At 49.0% G+C, this 18,353-nt stretch overlaps 1 protein-coding gene across 6 annotated transcripts in view; it reads right to left on the bottom strand.

The window, feature by feature from the left end:
- CFDP1 (craniofacial development protein 1) overlaps positions 1-18,103 on the bottom strand; it is a 123,931-nt gene extending 105,828 nt beyond the window's left edge. For 2 of the 6 annotated variants that reach the window (XM_037878270.2, XM_043525905.1), the window contains exons 1-4: positions 17,862-18,091; positions 11,034-11,142; positions 9,743-9,983; positions 5,947-6,065 (exon numbers count right to left, since the gene is read on the bottom strand). In XM_037878270.2, the coding sequence (XP_037734198.1) occupies positions 5,947-6,065; positions 9,743-9,983; positions 11,034-11,142; positions 17,862-17,916 (524 nt within the window). In that variant the 5' untranslated portion in view covers positions 17,917-18,091. Of the gene's footprint in view, positions 1-5,946; positions 6,066-9,742; positions 9,984-11,033; positions 11,143-17,809 lie in introns of all 6 variants that reach the window. The other 4 variants (XM_037878267.2, XM_043525904.1, XM_037878268.2 and 1 more) reach the window with 4 other exon arrangements.
- Between the last annotated feature and the right edge of the window lie 250 nt (positions 18,104-18,353).

Here is an 18,353-nt window from a genome sequence, read left to right as displayed (position 1 = left end):
AGGCTTTCTTCCGGCAACTCACGGAAGCTACTAGATCGCATGCCCTGATTCTCATGGGTGACTTTAATTTTCCTGATATCTGCTGGGAGAGCAATACAGCGGTGCATAGACAATCCAGGAAGTTTTTGGAAAGCGTAGGGGACAATTTCCTGGCGCAAGTGCTAGGGGAGCCAACTAGGGGGGGCGCTTTTCTTGACCTGCTGCTCACAAACCGGGTAGAATTAGTGGGGGAAGCAAAAGTGGATGGGAATCTGGGAGGCAGTGACCATGAGTTGGTTGAGTTCAGGATCCTGACGCAGGGAAGAAAGGTAAGCAGCAGGATACGGACCCTGGACTTCAGGAAAGCAGACTTCGACTCCCTCAGGGAACAGATGGCCAGGATCCCCTGGGGGACTAACATGAAGGGGAAAGGAGTCCAGGAGAGCTGGCTGTATTTCAAGGAATCCCTGTTGAGGTTACAGGGACAAACCATCCCGATGAGTCGAAAGAATAGTAAATATGGCAGGCGACCAGCTTGGCTTAATGGTGAAATCCTAGCGGATCTTAAACATAAAAAAGAAGCTTACAAGGAGTGGAAGGTTGGACGTATGACCAGGGAAGAGTATAAAAATATTGCTCGGGCATGTAGGAAAGATATCAGGAGGGCCAAATCGCACCTGGAGCTGCAGCTAGCAAGAGATGTCAAGAGTAACAAGAAGGGTTTCTTCAGGTATGTTGGCAACAAGAAGAAAGCCAAGGAAAGTGTGGGCCCCTCACTGAATGAGGGAGGCAACCTAGTGACAGAGGATGTGGAAAAAGCTAATGTACTCAATGCTTTTTTTGCCTCTGTTTTCACTAACAAGGTCAGCTCCCAGACTGCTGCGCTGGGCATCACAAAATGGGGAAGAGATGGCCAGCCCTCTGTGGAGATAGAGGTGGTTCGGGACTATTTAGAAAAGCTGGACGTGCACAAGTCCATGGGGCCGGACGAGTTGCATCCAAGAGTGCTGAAGGAATTGGCGGCTGTGATTGCAGAGCCCTTGGCCATTATCTTTGAAAACTCGTGGCGAACGGGGGAAGTCCCGGATGACTGGAAAAAGGCTAATGTAGTACCAATCTTTAAAAAAGGGAAGGAGAAGGATCCTGGGAACTACAGGCCAGTCAGCCTCACCTCAGTCCCTGGAAAAATCATGGAGCAGGTCCTCAAAGAATCAATCCTGAAGCACTTACATGAGAGGAAAGTGATCAGGAACAGTCAGCATGGATTCACCAAGGGAAGGTCATGCCTGACTAATCTAATCGCCTTTTATGATGAGATTACTGGTTCTGTGGATGAAGGGAAAGCAGTGGATGTATTGTTTCTTGACTTTAGCAAAGCTTTTGACACGGTCTCCCACAGTATTCTTGTCAGCAAGTTAAGGAAGTATGGGCTGGATGAATGGACTATAAGGTGGGTAGAAAGCTGGCTAGATTGTCGGGCTCAACGGGTAGTGATCAATGGCTCCATGTCTAGTTGGCAGCCGGTGTCAAGTGGAGTGCCTCAGGGGTCGGTCCTGGGGCCGGTTTTGTTCAATATCTTCATAAATGATCTGGAGGATGGTGTGGATTGCACTCTCAGCAAATTTGCGGATGATACTAAACTGGGAGGAGTGGTAGATACGCTGGAGGGGAGGGATAGGATACAGAAGGACCTAGACAAATTGGAGGTTTGGGCCAAAAGAAATCTGATGAGGTTCAATAAGGATAAGTGCAGAGTCCTACACTTAGGATGGAAGAATCCAATGCACCGCTACAGACTAGGGACCGAATGGCTAGGCAGCAGTTCTGCGGAAAAGGACCTAGGGGTGACAGTGGACGAGAAGCTGGATATGAGTCAGCAGTGTGCCCTTGTTGCCAAGAAGGCCAATGGCATTTTGGGATGTATAAGTAGGGGCATAGCGAGCAGATCGAGGGACGTGATCGTTCCCCTCTATTCGACACTGGTGAGGCCTCATCTGGAGTACTGTGTCCAGTTTTGGGCCCCACACTACAAGAAGGATGTGGATAAATTGGAGAGAGTCCAGCGAAGGGCAACAAAAATGATTAGGGGTCTAGAGCACATGACTTATGAGGAGAGGCTGAGGGAGCTGGGATTGTTTAGTCTGCAGAAGAGAAGAATGAGGGGGGATTTGATAGCTGCTTTCAACTACCTGAAAGGGGGTTCCAAAGAGGATGGCTCTAGACTGTTCTCAATGGTAGCAGATGACAGAACGAGGAATAATGGTCTCAAGTTGCAATGGGGGAGGTTTAGATTGGATATTAGGAAAAACTTTTTCACTAAGAGGGTGGTGAAACACTGGAATGCGTTACCTAGGGAGGTGGTAGAATCTCCTTCCTTAGAGGTTTTTAAGGTCAGGCTTTACAAAGCCCTGGCTGGGATGATTTAACTGGGAATTGGTCCTGCTTCGAGCAGGGGGTTGGACTAGATGACCCTCTGGGGTCCCTTCCAACCCTGATATTCTATGATTCTATGATTCTATGACAGGCTTAATGGAAAGCCTGGGAGGTGGGCGGGCACAAGCCGTGCTGCCCGCGCGGCTGCAAGAAAGGAGCGACAGCCGGGGAGGGGCCGGGGGCTAGCCTCCCCGGCTGGGAGCTCAGGGGCCAGGCAGGACGCTCCCGCGAGCTGGATGTGGCCCGTGGGCCGTAGTTTGCCCACCTTTGATTTAGATAATGGCATAGAGAGCACACTTACAAAGTCTGTGGGGAGGGGTTGCAAGTGCTTTGAAGGATAGGATTAAAATTCAAAATGATCTGGACAAACTGGAGAAATGGTCTGAAGTAAACAGGATGAAATTCATATAAGGACAAATGCAAAGTACTCTACTTAGGAAGGAACAATCAGTTGCACACATACAAAATGAGAAATGACTGCCTAGGAAGGAGTACTGCAGAATGGAGTACCACAGAGTACTGGGGGTTGTAGTGGATCACAAGCAAAATGTGTGTCAACAGTGTCACACTGTTCCACCAAAAAAAAAAAAAAATAGTGAACATCCTCATGGGATATATTAGCAGGAGTGTTGTAAGCAAGACATGAGAAGTAATTCTTCTGCTTTACTCTGCGCTGATTAGGCCTCAACAGGAGTATTGTTTCCAGTTGTGGGCACCACATTTCAGGAAAGATGTGGACAGACTGGAAAGAGTCCAGAAAAGAGCAAAAAAAATGATTAAAGGTCTAGAAAACACGACCTGTGAGGGACGATTGAAAAGAACGGGCTTATTTAGTCTGGAGAAGAGAAGACTGAGAAGGGACAAGATAACAGTTTTCAAGTACATAAAAGGTTGATACAAGGAGGAGGGTGAAAACCTGTTCTCGTTAACCTCTGAGGACAGGACAACAAGCAATGGGCTTAAATTGCAGCACCAGGGCAGTTTAGGTTGGACATTAGGAAAAACTTCCTGATTATCAGGGTAGTTAAGCACTGGAATAAACTGACGAGGGAGGTTGTGGAATCTCCATTATTGAAAATTTTTAAGAGCAGGTTGGACAATCACTTGTCAGGGACGGTCTAGATAATACTTAGTGCTGCCATGAGCGCAGGTGACTGGACTAGAAGATCTCGAGGCCCCTTCCAGTTCTATGATTCTATGAGCTTTGTCCTAAGCTCCCTCAACTGCAGCCTACTTGCTGATCCCAGCACTCTCACAGAGATGTGAAAGGAGACACAGTCCAAGAGATACTCAGGCCTTTGCTCATGGAAGGCTTTGAAGAGAACCAGCTCCTCAAAGCACACCCAGTGTAAAACAACCCACTAGTCCAGCCCTAAGTCTGTCAGCTTTATAAGGGGGTTGGCTAGCAGCAAGGTGCTACTACCCCTGTGTCTTGTCTGTCACCTGATCCCCCCCTCTCTCACAGATCTTGGGAGACAGACCAGTCCTCGCTTACAGGCAGCCCCCCAACCTGAAACAAATACTCACCAGCAACCACACACCAAAAACACTAACCCAGGAACCTATCCTTGCAACAAAGCCCGATGCCAATTCTGTCCACATATTTATTCAAGTGACACCATCATATGACCTAATCACATTAGCCATGCCATCAGGGGCTCGTTCACCTGCACGTCTACCAATGTGCTATATATGCCATCATGTGCCAGCAATGCCCCTCTGCCATGTACATTGGCCAAACTGGACAGTCTCTACGCAAAAGAATAAATGGACACAAATCTGACATCAGGAATCATAACATTCAAAAACCGGTAGGAGAACACTTCAAGCTCTCTGGACACTCAGTAACAGACTTAAAGGTGGCAATTTTGCAACAGAAAAGCTTCAAAAACAGACTCCAACAAGAAACTGCTGAGCTTGAATTAATATGCAAACTAGATACCATTAACTTGGGTTTGAACAGAGACTGGGAGCGGCTGGGTCATTACACATAATGAATCTATTTCCCCATGTTAAGTATCCTCACACCTTCTTGTCAACTGTCTAAATGGGCCATCTCGATTATCACTACAAAAGTTTTTTTCTCCTGCTGATATAGTTCATCTTAATTAATTAGCCTTACTCCACCTTTTCATGTTCTCTGTATGTGTGTATATATCTTCTTACTATATGTTCCATTCTATGCATCTGATGAAGTGGGCTATAGCCCACGAAAGCTTATGCTCAAATAAATTTGTTAGTCTCTAAGGTGCCACAAGTACTCCTTTCAGAGTAACAGCCGTGTTAGTCTGTATTACAGGACAGGCCTAACAAAGAAAATAACAGAACGCCACTAGCCGTCACCTTCAGCCCCCAACTAAAACCCCTCCAACGCATTATTAAGGATCTACAACCTATCCTGAAGGATGACCCAACACTCTCACAAATCTTGGGAGACAGGCCAGTCCTTGCCTACAGACAGCCCCCCAACCTGAAGCAAATACTCACCAGCAACCACATACCACACAACCGAACCACTAACCCAGGAACCTACCCTTGCAACAAAGCCTGTTGCCAACGGTGCCCACATATCTATTCAGGGGACACCATCACAGGGCCTAATAACATCAGCCACACCATCAGAGGCTCGTTCACCTGCACATCCACCAATGTGATATATGCCATCATGTGCCAGCAATGCCCCTCTGCCATGTACATTGGTCAAACTGGACAGTCTCTACGTAAAAGAATAAATGGACACAAATCAGACGTCAAGAATTATAACATTCATAAACCAGTCGGAGAACACTTCAATCTCTCTGGTCACGCGATTACAGACATGAAAGTTGCTATATTACAACAAAAAAACTTCAAATCCAGACTCCAGCGAGAAACTGTTGAATTGGAATTGATTTGCAAACTGGATACAATTAACTTAGGCTTGAATAGAGACTGGGAGTGGCTAAGTCATTATGCAAGGTAACCTATTTCCCCTTGTTTCCCCCCCCCCCCCCCCCCCCCCCCGCCACGTTCTTGTTAAACCCTGGATTTGTGCTGAAAATGGCCCACCTTGATTATCATACACATTGTAAGGAGAGTGGTCACTTTAGATAAGCTATTACCAGCAGGAGAGTGGGGTGGGGGGAGGTATTTTTTCATGCTTTGTGTGTATAAAAAGATCTTCTACACTTTCCACAGTATGCATCCGATGAAGTGAGCTGTAGCTCACGAAAGCTTATGCTCAAATAAACTGGTTAGTCTCTAAGGTGCCACAAGTCCTCCTTTTCTTTTTACAAGTCCTCCTGTTCTTTTTGCGGATACAGACTAACACGGCTGCTAGTCTGAAATTAGAGCCACAGTGGACTGCAGTACAATTTGCATTACAAGAGTTGTCCATGGTCAGTTATGGAACTAGAACAGCACAGTGGGAACAGAAGGAACATCTAGCCCTGTTCTGCACCACCAACATTTCAGCAGGAAGACAGATGTTCTAGCCACTCATTTTCCAAAGGCAACATACAATAACTTGGACATACCAGCTCAAGGCAAACTCACCTGACCTCTTCACCTGCAAAATCAAACACTTTGGTGATTGTCACTTTTGCCATGTCTTTTGGCTTCTCTGGCTCTTTTGCTTCTTCCTGGAGTTTGCTCGAACTCTTCTCCACTGTAGTCTGAGAAACACAGCAATAACAAATCAAAGAAACTGAATCCTGCAGTGAGACCACCTAATTATGTCAAGTGGCCTACGGACCACCCCATCAGTCAGGTGGCACTGGCTTTACAGCTCAGATCCTGACTCCACTAGTCACTATCCAGAGCAAGTCACCCACAATAACGGCAAAGGAGATTAGTGGCTCAGCTGCCAGATTTAAATTCGCCACTTGGATTCTAACCCTCATTGCAGGGCCAGGATTAGAACCTCAAACTCTTCTGCACACCCAGCAGAAAAGCCCAAAGAATCCCCGGGCTGCCTTTTATGGGACCGAATGCAAAAACTAGCATCAGTATAAAGTTCAGAAATTAGGCAAGCATCTGGAAATTCCAAATTAAGCTTTCGACTACCAAATTACACTCACCTGTCCCATAACCTTTCATCAACTAAAAGCAATGTACTAAAGTTTTCTTTTAAACAGGAAAAACAAAGAGAAAATACATCTATACAAAATGGTTACTTTCCTGTTGCAGTAGAGCTCTTGAGAATTTTCTGATGACTAGATTTCTCATCCTTATATAAACACTGGTTTTTGCATTTAATTGCCTTAGCTAACTATTATAATTCATTTTAAAGAAGTCTCCAGATTGTTAGCTACCAGGTAGTGGGTCAGCTTCTGGTCAGGCACTTCCCCCTAGTCAGGAACAACTGCAATTTACAATGGTGCACACAAATGACAACTGCAAACTTTTCAAGCACGCATGTAACACTTTGTTTTCTATCCACTGTACATGTGCCATACATTTAAAAGCAGACATGACTTTAAGAAATTCTAAACCAAGATTTCCCAAATCTAGCCCAAGCTCTACACTGAGAATTAACTGCATGCGAAACTTTCAAAGTCCAGCCATTTTTTAGCAATGAGCCTGAAAAAAGCAGCGATCAGAATAGTGCATTTTTTTTTCACCATCTTATTTTTAAAACTATCCTGAATGTAAGAGACTCAAATGTTCAACAGGCACTACTTTACCTTTGGGGGGAGGACAAGCATGAAGATTTCAACCCAACTGGAGATTTTTTTTCTAAAAGTTATGAGCAAATGAAAACCAAGGATTATACAACTGAAGCCATTTTGGAGCCTTCAGATGCAGCTGTATTCTGAAGGGTGGCTCTGTATAAATGGCCTTGTGGGGATCAGTGTTTAGTGTCTCTCAATGACTCCAGTGCACGTATGCTCAAGTTTACAAATGTTTTTTCTAGTTGCCAGCCCTGTACGCTCACACTGGGATCTGAGAGTCAATCTGGGTTCCTTCCTCTCACTCACCACCACTTCTACTCAAGGTTCTGGGGACAAACTGTGCCCTCACTGACTCCTGTTCATTCCTATTGTCTTCAAGTACATGAAAAAGTGACATTAGGAAAATAATGTATTTTAAGGATTTTTGTATTGCAATTTAGCAGCTGAAGGCCAGGGGGAGCTAGCTCCATGTGACCAGCTACCAGTGCCAAACCACTTAGATTAGTCAATTTCATTATGTTAATAGTAGTTCTAGTTAGTTTCACATTCAGGTTCTTGTGCTGAAATGTTTACAGCAAAGTATATCCTGACCAAAGGATCCAAGATCAATGGACTTTATAATGTTAGACTTCTGCCATGGAGAGAAGGACAGTTGGGTCAGAGACTACACAACCAAGCAGTTTATGTTAAAAAGCACCACCCTGAAGAAAGGCAGCAGGGAGATTGTGATGGTGCCCCATGAAAATATGCTTATGAATATATATATATGACATAACTGGAATATGTTTTATGCTACATATGCCCTGTAACATATCTATGTAAAGGTTATGATCTACTGAATCTATTAATCCTATTTGTATGCATGTATCATTTTTGTATTCGACGTTATGAATACTGGCTTGATTTCTAGGCAGCCTTAGTAGAGCATTTATTTGGTCAGCTTCTTGAGAAAGGAATGTGCAAATTAGGTACCCAATCAAGAAACACTTAAAGGGCAATGAATCTTGTACGGCTCCAATCCACATAAGAAGTCTACCTGAGGACGTTCAAGGAAGCATGTGAACCATGGCTGCCACCTGTAAGTTCTGAATCAAGCATGGACAGGTGACTTGCCCATGCGACTCCAAAACTCCATCTTGGAGCTGAACTTTGCATAGCCTCTCCACCCCCAAGGATACTTGAAAGAAACTGGAACAAAGGACAATAGCTACAGGGGGTGTGAGTGATTGCTGGACCCAGACTAGAAGGAGTATAGTCTGTAAAAGGAAGCTTACTGGAATTCCTCTAAGGGTGAGGTTTTTATCTGTATTCAGAGTTCTTACTGTATTAGACATAGACTTGCGTGTTCTATTTTATTTTGCTTGGTAATTCACTTTGTTCTGTCTGTTATACTTGGAACCACTTAAATCCTACTTTCTGTGTTTAATAAAATCACTTTTTACTTATTAATTAAGCCAGAGTATGTATTAATACCTGGGGGGGGGGGTGCAAACAGCTGCGTATATCTCTCTATCAGTGTTACAGAGGGCAAACAAGCATATAAGCTTTATACAGGGTAAAACAGATTTATTTGGGGTTTGGACCCCACTAGGAGTTGGGCATCTGAGTGTCAAAGACAGGAACATTTCTTAAGCTGTTTTCAGTTAAGTCTGCAGCTTTGGGGCACATGGTTCAGACCTTGGGTCTGTGCTGGAGCAGACTGGCATGTCTGGCTCAACAAGACAAGGTGCTGGAGTCCCAAACTGACAGGGAAAGCAGGGGCAGAAGTATTCCTGGCACATCAGGTGGGAGCCCCAGGGGTTTCTGTGATCCAACCCATCACAGAGATGAGATCCCCTTTCATTCAGAGTGACAATCCAAACATGTGGCATCTTCAGGACACCCTAGATTGCAGGGGGAAGTGAAGGATATTGGTATGTTTTACACAGAGGGCCAGCTCCAGGCACCAACTTTCCAAGCAGGTGCTTGGGGCGGCATTGAGAATGGGGCAGCAGTCTGTGTCCCGCGGCAGCTTTTGGACGCTCTTCGGGGGGGGGGAAGGGGCAGCAATTCAGTGCCAGCTCTGCCCCTGTTGCGGCAGCAGCAATTTGGCACCAACCGCTTGAGGAGGCAAAATTGGTAGAGCCGTCCCTGTTTACACCCCGTATTTCCCCTCCTCCTAATCTTCCCTTTTTGAAATGCACACATAACCAAAGAGGAACAGTGCTGCACTAGAAGTATTCATGCAAATTACACTTGCCATTTGCAGCTGTGTGCAGCCCACGGTAGAAGGAGTCAACCTGCCCAACATTTAACAGGAACCTGACAAGCCATTGGCAGCTGGCAGCTCCAGTTCCCCTCCTTCCCATGCTGGACCAGACCGTCCCATCCCACCACCATACTGAAGGGTTTAGCCAGGACGTCACCACTCTTAGCCAGTGCAACAGGCTAGATGGAGCGTCCATGCCAAAGCCAGTGAGGAGATAAGCCTTGTACCTTGTGACAAGAGCTCAACCCCATTTCTGACACCCATGCCTTACAAGGCCACATTCGGGATAGGAGGAATCCATTGTTTTGCTGTTCAACCCAACACTCAATACTAACTACAACTATTCATCACCATCTGCAGATTTTAACCCTCTGGATTCTTTCCCCCACTCCATATAATAAAAACTGCCCCAGCCAGGTTTCTCCATTACCTTATTAGTCTGTGGACTGGTCAGCTGAGCAGCAGCCGGTGCTTTAGATTTCTGCCCCACATCACTGAGGAAACTGGCCCACAGAGCATCCTCTTTCTTCTTTTTCTCCTCCTCCTCCGCTCTGCTTCCTTTCACCTGCCTTAGACTGTCGGCCTCCTCTTTTTCCTCACTGTCACTTTGTTGATCCTTTGATTCCTCTCTTTCCCCTGGCACTAACAAGAGGCCTCCTCTCTCCCTTTTCCTGGGAACAGATGACAACAGAAATGCTGAGATAGGGCAAAGCCTCACCAGTAGAAACATGAGCATGGGTGAAGTGACTTAACGATTCTGTATTTACAGACTGCTGGATTCTAACCATGAGGCTTCCATTTACCTTCAAGGGGAGACACTGAGCCAGAACCCCACACTGGTCAGAAAGTTGAAGGGCAAGATTCAGAGAATCTCTTTAAATGCTCCATTATATGGCAAAAGCCGATGCTACAAAGGCTGGAAAACTTGGGTAAGGAAGTTAGCATTCTAGAGCAGTGGTTCTCAACCATGTGTACCCCTGGGAGTATGCAGAAGTCTTCCAGGGAGTACATCAACTCATCTAGAGATTTGCCTAGTTTTACAGCAGGCTACATAAAAAGCACTAGTGAGTACTAACTAAAAAAAGCACTAGTCAGTACTAACTAAAATTTCATACAATGACCTATTTACACTGCTGTCTATACTATACACTAAAATGTAAGTACAATATTTATATTCCAACTGATTTCTTTTATAATTATATGGCAAAAATGAGAAAGTCAGCAATTTTTCAGTAATAGTGTCATGTGACACTTTTGTATTTTTATGTCTGATTTTGTAAGCAAGTAGTTTTTAAGTGAGGTGAAACTTGGGGTACAGAAGATAAATCAGCGTCCTGAAAGGGGTACAGTAGTCTGGAAACATTGACAGCCACTGTTCTAGAGGAAAGAGCCTGGACCTGGAAGTCAGGAACTGGGCTCTATTCCTGGCTCCGACACTGACTTCCAGCATGGCCTAGGGCGAATCATCTAACCTCTGTCTCTACATCTGTCTGAAGAACAGAGATAATGCTCTTTTAGAATCTTCCCTTATAAGTTTGGCACTTTTTGTACTGTCTTTGCAGGTAACCTTTAATACTAACCAAAGAGCAAAGCTTAAACTACACCGCATTTTCATAACTGAAGTGAGGGAGGGCGATTGCAGCTGATGCCAGTGGCTTAGCAATGAAGCCACTGACAGACCAGTTATGATCCCATTAAGGTGGGATGGATTTGGCATTTACCTGCACACAGTGCCTTTGGAACTTTTTTTGCCTTTTTCTTTGTATGGTTTCTCCTCATCCTCGTCTTCCTTGACCAACTCGCTCACATCATCTTCACTGTACTCCTCACCTGGAACCACACGCAGCAGGACCCACAATCACCCAAGAAACAAAGGAAAACAAAGATGATTCTGCTCTTGCCACAGGAAAAAATGATTTCAAACAACCCATTTGCCAAAATTAGAATCATAAGTATATGGCACATCCAAGTCTTGCCAGTGGAACCTTCTCCTTGGCCTGCCCACTGAAAGCATGCTGGTGAAACAAGCTATAGGCATACTGTGTTCAAAGGCTTCCTTAGAAGTCAGGCTTCAGAGGGAAGTGCTCATGCCACTTGTTTGTCTTAACCTGTTAGGACTTGTCTTTTAGACTCTGACATTTACTCTGTTTGCACAGCACCTAGCATAACTGGGCCTCAGCCTAGTTGGCCTATGTGATAATCAATGTCCAGACACACCAAGGTGAGAACAGAAAGTTTAAATCCAAAACATAAGCCATTAAACCGACTGGTTGCATACTTCGTCATATTATATAAATACATCAAGTAAGATCTCTTATGAGAGTTTGGAAAGTTCTAACCTAATAGTCATTATTAGATACGTAAACAGACCATTGTGATTAATTTATATATTTATGTATATTGAAAACTGGACTCATAAGCTTCAGCTGCAAATCACAGCAAAGTGGAGTAGCAGTCAAGCAGGGAGGAGCACCTCCCAAACAAGTTGTTTACATTAAACCACCTGCAAATACCCATTCATTATCCAGCCCAGGAAAAGACAATGATGGAGCATCTGATTTAATGGAAAGACAATGAGACATCCTCAGGTATCATGTCAAGAGGGAATTTCTCCAATCTGAATAACCATGAGTCAATCATAATCTAAAGGCATGTCTACACTACAAAATTAAGTTGATCTAATTTACATCGGCATACAGCCGCTGCAGTAATTACATCTGCTGTGCGTGCCTACACTTTCCTCATTGTGTCGGTGGTGTATGTCAATTGTACTGTCACAGTGTGGGGCATTGTGGGATAGCTTCTGAAAGCCAGTAACAGTCGATGTAAGCAACACAGTGTCTACACTGACACTGTGTTGACCTAACTACACCAACCTTGACTCTAAATTGCTCGTGGAGGAGTTAAGTCAGTGGTGTGGGTCAGTTATGTTGGTGGGAGTAAAATTTTAGTGTAGACACTTCCAGAGTTAGGTTGATGTAAACTGCCTTTGTTGACCTAACTCTGTAGTGTAGACCAGACCCAGGAGAATTAAACAAAGGAAAAAGCCTTTTAAAAAGAGGCTTGGAAGGGAGGCTGATCATCTAGAAACTGAGGCACAGCTTCTCAACGGGAAGCTACCCATGAACCTGAGATCCCCCCTACAGCTTAGTGGGAGCGCCAGAAAGCTATTAAAAGACAATAGGTAACTTGTATTAGACAAGGGATTCTATCCAATAGAAAAGTATAAAGCCTGAGGGTTGCATCTATATGTTTATTTTCTTTATAACTTGTGCATGTTTGCTTTCCCTAACTAGTTCATCTTGGAGTCTGTAGGTTTTCTACTCAATAAACTTTGACTCCCTCAGGGAACTGATGGGCAGGATCCCCTGAGAGAATAACATGGGGGGGGAAAGGAGTCCTGGAGAGCTGGCTGTATTTTAAAGAATCCTTATTGAGGTTGCAGGAACACACCATCCCGATGTGTAGAAAGAATAGTAAATATGGCAGGCGACCAGCTTGACTTCACAGTGAAATCCTTGCTGATCTTAAACACAAAAAAGAAGCTTACAAGAAGTGGAAGATTGGACAAATGACCAGGGAAGAGTATAAAAATATTGCTCAGGCATGCAGGAGTGAAATCAGGAAGGCCAAATCACACCTGGAGTTGCAGCTAGCAAGGGATGTTAAGAGTAACAAGAAGGGTTTCTTCAGGTATGTTAGCAACAAGAAGGTGGTCAGGGAAAGTGTAGGCCCCTTACTGAATGAGGGAGGCAACCTCGTGACAGAGGATGTGGAAAAAGCTTATGTACTCAATGCTTTTTTTGCCTCTGTCTTCACGAACAAGGTCAGCTCCCAGACTACTGCACTGGGCAGCCCAGCATGGGGAGGAGGTGACCAGCCCCCTGTGGAGAAAGAAGTGGTTTGGGACTATTTAGAAAAGCTGGACGAACACAAGTCCATGGGGCCGGATGCACTGCATCCGAGGGTGCTAAAGGAGTTGGCGGATGTGATGGCAGAGCCATTGGCCATTATCTTTGAAAACTCATGGCGATCGGGGGAGGTCCTGGATGACTGGAAAAAGGCTAATGTAGGGCCCATCTTTAAAAAAGGGAAGGAGGAGGATCCAGGGAACTACAGGCCAGTCAGCCTCACCTCAGTCCCCGGAAAAATCATGGAGCAGGTCCTCAAGGAATCAGTTCTGAAGCCCTTAGAGGAAAGGAAAGTGATCAGGAACAGTCAGCATGGATTCACCAAGGGCAAGTCATGCCCGACTAACCTAATTGCCTTCTATGATGAGATAACTGGCTCTGTGAATGAGGGGAAAGCAAGTGGACGTGTTATTCCTTGACTTTAGCAAAGCTTTTGATACGGTCTCCCACAGTATTCTTGCGAGCAAGTTAAAGAAGTATGGGCTGGATGAATGGACTATAAGGTGGATAGAAAGCTGGCTAGATAATCGGGCTCAGAGGGTAGCGACCAATGGCTCCATGTCTAGTTGGCAGCCGGTATCAAGCAGAGTGCCCCAAGGGTCAGTCCTGGGGCGATTTTGCTCAAAATCTTCATTAATGATCTAGAGGATGGTGTGGATTGCAACCTCAGCAAGTCTGCAGATGACACTAAACTGGGAGGAGTGATAGATAGGCTGGAGGGTAGGGATAGGATACAGAGGGCCCTAGACAAATTAGAGGACTGAGCCAAAAGAAATCTGATGAGGTTCAACAAGGAAAAGTGCAGAATCCTGCACTTAGGACAGAAGAATCCCATGCACTGCTACAGACTAGGGACCGAGTGGCTAGGCAGCAGTTCTGCAGAAAAGGACCTAGGGATTACAGTGGCAAGACGCTGGATATGAGTCAACAGTGTGCCCTTGTTGCCAAGAAGGCTAATGGCATTTTGGACTGTATAAGTAGGAGCATTGCAAGCAGATCGAGGGACATGATCATTTCCCTCTATTCGGCATTGGTGAGGCCTCACTTGGAGTACTGTGTCCAGTTTTGGGCCCCACACTACAAGAAGGATGTGGAAAAATTGGAATGAGTCCAGCAGAGGGCAACAAAAATGATTAGGGGACTGGAACACATGACTTATGAGGAGAGGCTGCGGGAACTGGGATTATTTAGTCTGCAGAAGAGAAGAATGAGGGGGGATCTCATAGCTGCTTTCAACTACCTGAAAGGGGGTTCCAAAGAGGATGGATCTAGACTGTTCTCAGTGGTAGCAGATGACAGAACGAAGAGTAATGGTCTCAAGTTGCAGTGGGGGAGGTTTGGGCTGGATATTAGGAAAAACTTTTTCACTAGGAGGGTGGTGAAGCACTGGAATGCGTTACCTAGGGAGGTGGTGGAATCTCCTTCCTTAGATATTTTTAAGGTCAGGCTTGACAAAGCCCTGGCTGGGATGATTTAGTTGGGGATTGGTCCTGCTTTGAGCAGGGGGTTGGACTAGATGACCTCCTGAGGTCCCTTCCAACCCTGATATTCTATGATTTTATAAACTTTTGGTTTTAATTTTATCCCATGCAGGTTCTGGTGTGCAAACTGTGTGAAGCATATACACCAAAATGAACTGATAACTGGAGGGCTGGTTTCACACCTTCAGAACTGATGAATCACAGGAGAATGGTCTGAGTATCTGGTAATTAAGAACTCTTGGAAGATGGATTTGGGGAGACTCCAAGCTGTTGGGGTCACCCTGCCAGAAGTAACGAGATTGGTGAGGACCAAGGTGAGACCATATGCTTAAAGTCAGGGATCTGAACCATAGCCGCACGGCACCAAGGCATCTCCAAATTACAGGGCAGGGGGTGACAGACATCTTATCAGTATGGATGATCCCTAAAACATCAGCTTATTTGGCGCTACCACAATATAAATGCTGATGCACATGGAGACTAGTTCACCTTGGAGTTGCAGGTGATGCTCTGCACGCTGTTTGCAGATCTCATTATTGGTGTACACCCTCACTCTGCACAATCTGAGCTTTTGTTTTTAAAAAAGTAAGTTTCTAGCCACTCTGGTTGCCAAGAAATCCTTCCGGATGTGAACCAAGTGTAATGATGCAGTGATACCTGCCTGAGTCCGCAGACAAGACTACCTCTACTGGTGCTCAGAGCTTCCTTGGGCAACTGCAGAATGAAACTGGCTCATAGAGGCTATTCAGAATGCCCTGGGCAACAGTGAAAACTGACTAGAAACAAGCCAATTTCACTCTGCAGCTGCTCTGAAGAGTTATGACCAGCAACAAAGAGAGGTGCTGAAGGCAATAACTGTTGGACTAAAAAATCTGAGGCTGGCCAAGAACAGAGCAACAGAATAACACACTTTACAGCAGCCAGGAGTCCATCTGGCCCTCCTCGGCTACCAGCAAGCGCTCTGGGCCACGGTTTGGGATTGTGGCAGGGCTCATGTGGCTTCCTGAACACAACGAGCTACCGGCCTCCTTTATAAAGCTCTCCGGGATCTACCCACGAGAAGGCCTGGATAAGAGCTAAGTTATTGTTATTACTCCAGCAAAAGCTGCCCTCGGGGCCCCCAGTACAGCCCCCACAGCCTCCCAATGCGCCCCCGACTCTCCTCCCTCTGCCATCACAGCCCCCAATGCCCCAGCGCAGCCCCCCACGCCCCTCCCTCTGCATCACAGCCCCCAATGTCCCAGCCAGCCCCCCCCACCCCTCCCTCTGCCATCGTAGCCCCCAAGGCCCCAGCTCAGCCCCCCACACCCCTCCCTCTGCCATCGTAGCCCCCAATGCCCCAGCGCAGCCCCCCCACGGCCCTCCCTCTGCCATCACAGCCCCCAATGCCCCAGCGCAGCCCCCCACGCCCCTCCCTCTGCCATCACAGCCCCCAATGCCCCAGCGCAGCCCCCCCACCCCTCCCTCTGCCATCACAGCCCCCATTGCCCCAGCACAGCCCCCCCACCCCTCCCTCTGCCATCACAGCCCCCAATGCCCCTCCCCCACCAGCGCAGCCCCCCCACCCCTCCCTCTGCCATCGCAGCCCCCAATGCCCCAGCGCACCCCCCCCACGGCCCTCTCTCTGCCATCACAGCCCCCAATGCCCCAACTCAGCCCCCCACGCCCTTCCCTCTGCCATCACAGCCCCCAATGCCCCAGTGCAGCCCCCCACGGCCCTCCCTCTGCATCACAGCCCCCAATGCCCCAGCTCAGCCCCCCACGCCCCTCCCTCTGCCATCACAGCCCCCATTGCCCCAGCGCAGCCCCCCCACCCCTCCCTCTGCATCACAGCCCCCAATGCCCCAGCGCACCCCCCCCACGGCCCTCCCTCTGCATCACAGCCCCCAATGCTCCAGCGCAGCCCCCCACGCCCCTCCCTCTGCATCACAGCCCCCAATGTCCCAGCCAGCCCCCCCACCCCTCCCTCTGCCATTGTAGCCCCCAATGCCCCAGCGCAGCCCCCCCACCCCTCCCTCTGCCATCACATCCCCCAATGCCCCAGCGCAGCCCCCCCACCCCTCCCTCTGCCATCACAGCCCCCAATGCCCCAGCGCAGCCCCCCACGCCCCTCCCTCTGCCATCGCAGCCCCCAATGCCCCAGCGCAGCCCCCCCACGCCCCTCCCTCTGCCATCACAGCCCCCAATGCCCCAGCGCAGCCCCCCACGCCCCTCCCTCTGCCATCACAGCCCCCAATGCCCCAGCGCAGCCCCCCACGCCCCTCTCTCTGCCATCACAGCCCCCAATGCCCCAGCGCACCCCCCCACCCCTCCCTCTGCATCACAGCCCCCAATGCCCCAGCGCAGCCCCCCACGCCCCTCCCTCTGCATCACAGCCCCCAATGTCCCAGCGCACCCCCCCACGGCCCTCTCTCTGCCATCGCAGCCCCCAATGCCCCAGCGCACCCCCCCACCCCTCCCTCTGCCATCACAGCCCCCAATGCCCCAGCGCAGCCCCCCCACGGCCCTCCCTCTGCCATCACAGCCCCCAATGCCCCAGCGCACCCCCCCCACGGCCCTCCCTCTGCCATCACAGCCCCCAATGCCCCAGCGCACCCCCCCCACCCCTCCCTCTGCCATCACAGCCCCCAATGCCCCAGCGCAGCCCCCCCACCCCTCCCTCTGCCATCACAGCCCCCAATGCCCCAGCGCACCCCCCCCACGGCCCTCCCTCTGCCATCGCAGCCCCCAATGCCCCAGCGCAGCCCCCCCACCCCTCCCTCTGCCATCACAGCCCCCAATGCCCCAGCGCAGCCCCCCACGCCCCTCCCTCTGCATCACAGCCCCCAATGCTCCAGCGCACCCCCCCACGCCCCTCCCTCTGCCATCACAGCCCCCAATGCCCCAGCGCAGCCCCCCCCACCCCTCTCTCTGCCATCACAGCCCCCAATGCCCCAGCGCAGCCCCCCACGCCCCTCCCTCTGCCATCGCAGCCCCCAATGCCCCAGCGCACCCCCCCCACGCCCCCCCCACGCCCCTCCCTCTGCCATCACAGCCCCCAATGCCCCAGCGCAGCCCCCCACGCCCCTCCCTCTGCCATCGCAGCCCCCAATGCCCCTCCCCCACCAGCGCAGCTCCCCAAGGCCGGGGCGCTGTGCGCGGAGGCTCCCCGCCCCACCTGAGGGCACATAGTCCTCGTCTTCGGCGGAGGAATACTCCTCCGAGGCCGACATGCTGACGGCCGGCGCCGCCGGTTCCAAGCTAGCCACTCAGCACCAGAGAGACGTGACAACGCGGGCTAGAGCGCCCTCCGCGATTCGCGCCCGAGCTACAGAACCAAGGGGGCCCGGCTAGAGCGCCCTCCGGCCTCGCGGCCGTGGGAGAGGTACCATAGAGCCACGCGTTGGAATGCTTAGAGCGCCCTCTTGCGATTGGGGGCACCATAGAGCTGGGGGGCTAGAGCGTCTCGAGGGGCACTTGGAGGGACGGAACATCCGGCGATAGCGGGATGCGGAAATGGCTGTTCCGCTGGGCGGCGCTCTGTCCGAAAGAAGCAGCGGGCGGCTGCTGGGACCAACACGCCCTAGCATGTGTTGCGCCGGCCGCCCTGCCCCCGTCGGTACCGTACATCTGTGAGGGCTGTAGTCCCTAGGGATCGTCAGCCCTGACA

The sequence above is a fragment of the Chelonia mydas genome, chromosome 12 (genome assembly GCF_015237465.2).
Source record: "Chelonia mydas isolate rCheMyd1 chromosome 12, rCheMyd1.pri.v2, whole genome shotgun sequence".
In the NCBI taxonomy this organism is placed as follows: domain Eukaryota; kingdom Metazoa; phylum Chordata; order Testudines; family Cheloniidae; genus Chelonia; species Chelonia mydas.
This window is presented reverse-complemented; position numbering and strand designations above follow the sequence as displayed.